We start from the raw sequence: 9360 nt of genomic DNA on the forward strand, positions 1-9360 counted from the left end.
CAATATATTATCACATTTAGGTACTTTTATTATTGTTTCCATTTTACAGATGGGGAAACTGAGGCACAAAGAGGTTTAAGTAACTTGCCCAAGGTCACACAGCTAGTAAGTGGTAGAACCAGGATTTGAACCTGGCAGTCTTAATCCAGTGTCTGTGTTCTTAACCATCATTCTGTGTTGCCTCTTTCAGAACTCACTGTTTAACCTTATACTAGCCTTTGTGTTGTGGATTTTCTGTGAAGTGTGAGTCTCTATTAAAAAAAATTCAACAACAACAATGTGCTTTGGTTCACAGAATAGACATTTGGCATTAGTTTCTCTTCTGTAAAGACAAAAGTTCCCTTAGTAGTAGCATGGGATTTGAAGACTGACAGACTTTTTTTTTTTTTTTTTTTTAACTGTGGGCTTTATTTGAATTTAACTAAAAGAATTTTTTTCCTTTAATGTCCTCTTTATTCTGTAGGATTCATTCCAGGGTGCCACATTGCATTTAGTTGTCATGTCTCCTTAGCTCTTATATAGCTATGACAGTATCACAGTCTTTCCTTGATTTTCATGACTTTGAACCGTTTTGAGGAGGACTGGTTAAGTATTTTGTAGAATACCCTCAATTTAGATTTCTTTGATGTTTTTCTCATTATTCGACTGGGGTTGTGGGTTTTGCGGAAGGGTTCAGAAAGGTAAAGTACCATTCTTCTCACCTCATAGTGGAGGATGCGCACTGAAAGAATTATCCACATGGAATCGCCAGTGATGTTAACCTTGCTCACTTGGGTAAGGTAGCATTTGCCCAGTTTCTCTTCTATGAAGTCACTTTCTTTCCTTTCTCTATTTTTTTTTTTTGGAAGTGAGTCACTCTGTGTCGTCCACTCTCAATGTGCGGGTGTGGTGGAATTAAACTTCACCTCCCGAAGGATGTACTACCTACGTATATTATTTGGACTTTTTCTGTAAGGAAAATTTGCTCATCCCCTATTTGTTTGTTTGTTTGTTTGTTTTTATCTCTATGGACTCGCGTATATATGTTTTATACTTTATACCTTATTCCTTCTTTGGTCATTGGGAGTTCTTTCAGGTTGGCTTCTATGTCCTTTTGAGATATTTTCTCCTTTTTTCAGCATTTCCTTACTTTCTGGCATTACACGATGCTCCAGGCTCATCTAGTATTTTCTCCACCCCCAGCTCTAGAGCAGCTATTTATCCAGGGAGTCCTGGTGCCATTTACTAGAGAGTGGTATTAGAAACCAAGATCTGGGTACTGGATGTGCCCACTGTGCCTGGGGTGTTGTGGCTTCTAGGCCTTCTCAGTGGACAGAGCTAGATAGTATATGTTTACATACTAACAGACCTGGTTTTAAATTTCACCTCAACTCTTTATTAGCTGTGAGATTTTTGGTAAGTTATTTATTCTTTCTAAGTGTTGTTAATTCCATTTGTAAAATGGGGATAGTAATATTTATCTCTCAGGATAGTTATAAGGATCAAAAATAATGTAACATGTCTATAAATAACATTATTGTAACTAGAATTTATTATCTAGACATAAATAGTATTGTGTTATAAAGTCTGTAGAGATGAACTTTTGTGTGTGTGTGTATATATGTATTTTTGTAGTCACCTAAAGGACAAAAAAGGTCTATAGTAAAAATATCTTTAAGTATTTTTATTTTAAACCCCTAGAAGTTCATTGAGAATGAGGAAATGATTCATTATTCTTTTCATAGTCCAAATTCAGCTGAAAAAGTGAAAGCTAATAAAGATGTAGCTTCACCACTGAAGGAACTGGGTTTAAGAATCAGCAAGTTTTTGGTGAGTAAAAATTAGCACTGACTCAGTTTATTACCTGGAGTATGGATGTACGTGGTTTAATTATTAGTGATTATGAGTGAAAATTCAGTTTACTTTAGTTTTGGAGATTAAGTTGAGCATATTTTGTTTCAAAAGTACCCAGATTGCAACTCTTCTTGCTAAAAGCCACAAATCAAGTTGCCTGACCTATTTACTACATATCAGAGTTTTCTGCAGCATACCTGTGGTGTTCTTTAAAATGACTAGACTGTTTTTAAATATGTAGCTTTTTAAAAAATTTTGGAAACCTAGATTATGCCTGCTGTTGTATTAATGTGCTTGATGAATAAGCAAAGTTGTTTCTGGCATGTAAATTTGTCAGTAAATTACATGTCAGTGACATGCTCTTTTTTTCTATTTGAGTTAAAATGGTTATGTTGTATGAAATCTTTAAAAAGACTTTTGTTTATTCAAGTTGTATGTTCATTCCAGAGGATCAATCTTTAGAATGCTTTGCATCCTACATATGGTTTCTGGGCTGGGTGGCTGTTCTTCACTTATGACCTCTATTTTAGAGTCTTGATGAAGAACAGAGTGTGCAGTTACTCCAGTGTTACCTTCAAGAGGATTACAGAGGTACTCGGGACTCACTGAAGGTTTGTGGTTATGTCCAGATCCCTTCTCTTGCCTTTATCCTTTTCCTTGTGGGTTTTAGATAATTAAGGGCCTCAGTACCAGTTCTTTGCAACAGAGGTAGGTGATCAGATGTAGCCATTCTCAGGAAGACTTTCTAAAGGCTTAAAAATAACATATGCTTAAACTGAGGTCTGTCCTCAGACTTAGAGTTGGGGAGAAGTCAAAGATTAACATGTTCATTATAGAGTCTCTGGATATCAGAGCCGAAAAGGACGTGGGACAACATCTAGCCTGTCCACTCCCTCATTTTACATGTGAGGAAATTGAGACCAGAGGAGCTGGGCGGGGATTTGAGCACAGACTTGGATGTACTTAGGTAAAAAATGTTTATAGAAATGAATGGGCAATTATAATCTTGAAGGATAAGGTGAAGATGTTTACTTTTTTCTTTGTTAATCGAATTTTGCCCATAGGATGACTTCCTGACTGTTCTTTTTCCCTTCAGACAGTATTGCAAGATGAGAGGCAGAGCCAGGCCTTAATCCTGAAGGTCAGTAGCAGTCACCATTTACATTCTTTGATGTAAAATTGGGTGCCAGCTTCTTGATCTTGTTCTGAGCATTGCTGGCTTTGATTCTTTTGTTGGGTAAGCATTGAGGACTTAATGAAGAAGCTTATTAACTTATTTGGAAATGAGGCTTTTATCCACTGGATAAAGCTGAGGCCTTTTTCCAAAGGAGATTCTTCAGCCACTGGGGATGAAAACTGGTTCGTGGGAGTTTTTTCTCTAGATCTAAATGCAGCAGGATTAATTTATATTTCTTTTTCCTTTATCTCCTCCTGTCCCCCAAAGCAACCTTCTCACTTAGGATTCTCATTTTAAAATAGAGTTCGACTAGCTTCTATTTGTTATTTAGTGAGAACGATTAGGACATATACCAGTGGTGTTTTTATATTTGCTTTCATGTATTTGGCTGTCAGTTTATAGCATTGTGTGTTACTTGACTGCTATGAGAAATCATGCTATAAAAACTTGTTTATATTATGAGATAATTCCTTTTATCTTGCATGACTTTACTTGTATCCTGGGTCATGAAGATCTTTTACTTCCCTTTGGCATAGCACTGTTTCCATTTCTGTGATTGCTTATACAGATTGAACTTTTCCATTCACACCTTCTACGTAATCTCTTTATCAGTAATTTTAGAGTATCTTCTGTGCAAAGGTGAGTAACTGATTTAGAATTTTTGGGTTCTTTCCAGATTGCAGACTATTATTATGAAGAAAGAACCTGTATTCTTCGTTGTGTCTTACACCTTCTCACTTATTTCCAAGATGAAAGACACCCCTACAGGGTAAGGCCATTTAGTCCTCTTGGTTCTCTTTACCCTGTAAAATTCAACACTTTTAAATAATTCTCCATTATTCGTATTCATGTTCCTGTTCATTTGACTATTTACCTTTTACTCTAGGTATAAGTTACTCTTGGATTTTTTTTAGGTTGAATATGCAGACTGCGTTGATAAATTGGAGAAGGAGCTAGTTATAAAATATAGACAGCAATTTGAAGAGCTTTATAAAACTGAAGCACCAACATGGGAGACACATGGGAACCTCATGGTATGTGGTTGTTGGGCCCTTCTATAATTCTTAGGAGAATTGTATATCCTTTCTCATAGAGCTCCAAGTTAAATTGTTTATTCATTTATTAACTTAAAACATTTATAGATTATCATCCTTCAGAAAAGTTTAAGCATATCATACGGATCAAACCATTCATGGACTTTAACTAATGGTATTTAATTCTGGACTTTTTCCCTTGACTTTGTCTATCCAGTTAATTTCCTTTCTGTTCTTACTTAAAATATTCTCTTAGTGATTAGTAGAACTGTAAATCCAAGATTTCATCTTCTTTATTATCTAGTGTATGATGCTAGTCTGATGATTTTATCCTAAATCTTGCTTATTAAAACAACCAAAACACAGACTATTTAAAATATTTAATAGAAGAAAAGGGCCCACCTACCATAGCAACAGTCCCAATCTAAATGAAGGGAACTTTAAAATGCTCTAATGAGTATAAAAGAAGTCATAATTAAATGGAAAGACACACTACATTCTTGAATATAAAGACTCAGGACCATAAGTGTGTTAGTACTTCAATATGTTAACCTAAAAATTTAATGCAATCCCAGAAAAATTGTAACAAGTGTTTGTTCTGCCTTTTATTTTGGAACCAGACAAGCTGATTCTAAAATTCATATGAAAAATAAGCGACACTATCCAGGAGATTTTCAAAAAGGAAAATCATGAAGGAAAATTAGCCTTATTAGATAATAGGACTACAGTAATTTAAAGCATGGCATTGGCACATGTGTAAATTGATAGCCGTTAGAGCACAATATGTATTTTAGCTATAGACCAAAATATTGATAAGGAATTCGTGAATGATAAAGACAGCATTTCAAATCACTGGGAATATGTTGGCTTATTCAATAAACGGTGCTGGAACTACTGGGTAGTCATCTGGAGGAAAATTAAACTGTACCTCATACCTTCTACCAAAAGAAAATCAGAGATTAATGACTTAAATTTTTAAAAATTCAACTATAAAAGTGTTAGATGAAAACATGGAAGGTAGTTTTGTTTTAATTTTTTTTTGGAGTGGAGAAGACTTTTTAAAGTAAAACCCAGAAGCCATAAAAGAAAAAAAGTATAAACCCAGCAACATCAAATCAAAAAACTTTTGCAAGGCAAAAAAAACAAAAATAGCACTGTAAGCAAAGACAGAAGACAAACTCTTACCACAAAAGGTTCTTAAAAGAGAAAGAACTCCCCAAAATCAATAAGTAAAACCCAAAAGGAAAACAAGGAAAAGGAGTGAACATATTCACATGGCACACTCTTGTCCAAGGGATGAGATTAGGGTACTCACTCATATTTTGCTGTATAAATTGGTATATTTTTTAATGGAAAACATGACAATATCTAAAAATTGAAAAGCACATATTTCTTGACCTAGCAGTTTCACTTTAATAGTTTGTCACTTAAATACATTCACACCTATGTGAAATGACTTGTATAACTGTAGCATTGCCCTTACCCCAAGGTTTATTTATTCAGATATGATTACCATCCAATAAAATTCACCCATTTTAAGTGTACTGTTTGAGTTTTGGCAATTGTATACAGTTATATGCAGTAACCATCTGCATGATTAACATACAGAACATTTCTGTCTCTCCAGAAAGTTTGTCATCAGTCTGTGTGATCCCTTGACCCGAAGCAACCAATTCTCTGCTTTCTTTTTAATTATAATTTTTTTATTATGGTGAAATATACATGACTTAAAATTTATCATTTTAACCATTTGTAAATATCACTATAATTTTGCCTTTTCTAGAATTTTACATTAATAGAACCATACAATATGTAGTCTTTTCTGTTTGGCTTCTCTCATTTAGCATAATGTTTTTGAGATCCATCTGTGTTATATAACAACTTCATTCTTATTCGTGGTTGAATAATCCATTGTGTGGCTATACCATGGATATATTTATCAACTCATCAGTTGATGGACATTTGAGTTGTATCTGTCTTTTGGCTATTATGAATAAAGTGTTGTGAACATTATTAACATACAGGTCTTTGTGTGGACATAGGTTTCATTTCTCTTGGGTAAATAAACACTTGAGAGTTAACTTATTGGGTCATATTTTTAGTGTTTATTTTTATCTTCATAAGGCATGGGCAGACTGTTTTCCATAGTGGCTGTACTATTTTCCATTTCTGCCAGAATGTATGAGAAATATTTTTGGCGTCATAGCCTCACCTGCACTTGATATGGTCATTATTTTTAATTTTAGACATTCTAATCTGTGCGTAGTGGTATCTCGTTGTGGTTTTAATTTGTGTTTCTCTGATGACTAGTGACGTTGAACATCTTTTCATGTGCTTATTTGCTTATGTCTTTGGTGAAGTGTTTATTCAGATCTTTTGTTTACTTATTTTTATTGGGATGTTTGTCTTATTACTGAATTTTAAGAATTCTCTATTTGTGCTGGAGACAATCCATTTAACAGATAGATGTTTTATAAATACTTTCTCCCACTTTATGGGTTGTTTTTTTCCTCACTTTAACTGTATCTAAGAGCAGATATTTTTAATTTTGATAAAGTTTTATAAGTTTCTTCTGTTATGATTCTTGACTTTTGGGCCTTGTTTAAGAAATCTTTGCCTAACCTAATGTCAAAAAGATTTTGTTTTCTTTTAGAACTTTTAGCTCTTATGTTTAGGTTTATAGTTAATTTTTAGTAGTATTGTGCATGGTGCGAGGTGAGGGACAAGGTTAATATTTTTCCCACACAGATCTTCCAGTACCATCTATTGAAAATACTCTCTTTTCTCATTGAATTATCTTGATACCTCTGTAAAAAATAAATTGATCATGTAAGTGTGGGTCTGTCTCTGGTCCAATGAACTCTACATCTGTTTTTATGCCAATATCACACTGTCTTGATTACTATAGCTTTTTAGTACATCTTGAAATCAATTAGTGTAAGTCTTTCAACCTTGTTCTTTTTCAAAAATTTTGGCTCTTCTATGTCCTTTGCTTTTCCAAAGAATCAAGCATGTCTCTTTCAAAAAAAAAAATCTTGCTGGGATTTTGGTTAGAATTTTAGCAAATCTGTACATAATTTTGGGGAGAATTGCCATTTTAATAATGTTACGAAGTCTTCCAATCCATGAACCTAGTGTATTCCTCCATTTATGTACATCATCTTTAATTTCCCTAAATAAGGTTTTAATTGTTTTCAGTACTCAGATATTATGTCTTTTGTCAAGTTTATTTTTAAATAGATTTATTTTACTTTTCTGATGTTATTATAAATGTGTTTTTCAAAAAAATAATTTTTCAGTTCATTGTTAGTATATAGAAATACAGTTAATTTTTGTATATCAGTCTCGTATCTTGTGACCTTGATAAATTCACTTATTCTAGTAGGCTTTTTCATAATAGGATTTTCGTATATACATGATCATGTCATCCGTAAGGACAGTCTGACTTCTTTTCAAATCCGTTTATCTTTTATTTCTTTTTCTTGCCTTATTATCTGATTAGAACCTCCAGTAGAGTGTTGAATAGAAGTTGTGAGAGAGCCGACATCCTTTTTCTTGATCTTAGGTGGAAAGCATTCAATTTTTACTATCAACTATGTTGTTAATTGTAAATTATTTTTAGAGTTGTTCTTTATCAAATGAGGAAATTCCCATTAATTCTTACTTTGCTGAGGATTTTTACTTTTTATTAGGAATGAGTGTTAAATTCTGTCCGTTTTCTTTTGCACCTGTTGAAATGATCTTATGGTTTTTCTCTTTTACTCTACTAATATAGTGAGTTACATTGAATTTTGAGATATCAAATCAATCTTGACTTTCTGGCATAAACTCCACTTATGATATATTTTGCTTTTTATATATTGTTGGATTTGACTTGTTAAAATTTTAAGGAATTTTCTGCCCGTGTTCATGAGGGATATTAGTCTGTAGTTTTTTCATAATGTTTTTGTCTGGATTTGGTGTTAGGGTAATATTGGCTTCATAAAATAAGTTGAAAAATATTCTTTCTTCCTCTCTTTTCTTAAAGAATTCATATAGTATTGGTATTATTTCTTCCTTAAATGTGTGATAGAATTTACCAGTGAAGTCATCTTAGCCTACAGTTTTCTATGTGGGAAAGTTTTAAGTTCTGAATTCCGTTTTCTTTAGTCGATATATGGCTATTCAAGTTTCCTGTTTCTTCTTGGGTCAGTTTTGGTAATTTGTGTCTTTCAAGGAATTTGTCCATTTCATTTAGTCAAATTTACTTGTGTAAAGCAGTTAATATTTTCTTATTATTTTTTTACTCTGTAGGATCTGTAGTGATGTCTCCTGACTCATTTCTGATAATGGTAGTTTTGTCAGTTTTCTCTGTTATTTATCCATTTATAATCATTGATTACTTCTCTTCAATATTTCTGTCAATTTCTTTGGGTTTAGTTCTTTTTCTAATTTTTTTTATGGTATAAACTTAGATTACATATTTTTAGGTTTTTTTCTAATCAATAACTATAAATATTGCTTTAAAGCATTGCTTTTAGCTTTATCCCATAAATTTTGATAGTTGTATTTTCATTATCATTCAGTTCAAAATAGTTCCTAATTTTCCTTTGTGATTTTCTTTGACCTTGTATTATTTAGAAGTGTATTAATTTCCAAACATTGGGTATTTCTTAGATATCTTATTGTTATTGATTTTTAATTTGATTCTATTATGATCAAAGAACATATTCTATATCATTTCAGTCTTTTAGAATTTACTGTCACATGGTTTATGGCCCCGTGATATCATCTGTCTTGGTGAATGTACCACGTACACGTGAAAAGAATGTATATTTGGCAGGAGTTGAGTGTGGTGGTCTCTAAATATATCAGGTCAAGATTCTTTAGATCTTCTACATCTTTGCTGATTTTTTTATGTAGTTCTGTCAGTTGTATAATGATTTTAATGCAAAATATTGGTAATGACCTAAATGCCCATCCAGATGGACCAGTTAGAATAAATTACGGCATTTTCATGCAGTGGAGTACGAGGCAACATTCATTAAAAATAATGAGGGGACTGGTTGATTACTATGCAGCTCTAAAAAGGAATGAAAGATAAGGAAATTGTTAAAATATTATTAGAGGAAATAATCTTTAAGATACAGTATTGAGTGAAAAAGGTAAGGTGCAGAATAGTTTGTGTAATATATCATCTGTTTTAGGGATTGATGGATGCTTAGACAGACAAACATACTATAAAATGAATGAATGAATGAATATGACATAGTACTGGAAGGAAAGACAAAAACCTCTAACACCGGTTGCCTCTGGGGAAAGTTTTGGATGGGCAAC

The 9360-nt window shown here is 33.0% G+C and overlaps 1 protein-coding gene across 1 annotated transcript in view; it reads left to right on the plus strand.

The window, feature by feature from the left end:
- The window catches only part of NUP188 (nucleoporin 188), a 47728-nt gene that overhangs the window by 7843 nt on the left and 30525 nt on the right, over nucleotides 1-9360 (plus strand). Inside the window, exons 4-8 of the mRNA XM_006918042.3 lie at nucleotides 1725-1809; nucleotides 2364-2444; nucleotides 2930-2974; nucleotides 3687-3779; nucleotides 3925-4044. Of these exons, the coding sequence (XP_006918104.1) occupies nucleotides 1725-1809; nucleotides 2364-2444; nucleotides 2930-2974; nucleotides 3687-3779; nucleotides 3925-4044 (424 nt within the window). The remainder of the gene's footprint in view (nucleotides 1-1724; nucleotides 1810-2363; nucleotides 2445-2929; nucleotides 2975-3686; nucleotides 3780-3924; nucleotides 4045-9360) is intronic.

The sequence above is a fragment of the Pteropus alecto genome, unplaced genomic scaffold (genome assembly GCF_000325575.1).
Source record: "Pteropus alecto unplaced genomic scaffold, ASM32557v1 scaffold67, whole genome shotgun sequence".
NCBI lineage: Eukaryota > Metazoa > Chordata > Mammalia > Chiroptera > Pteropodidae > Pteropus > Pteropus alecto.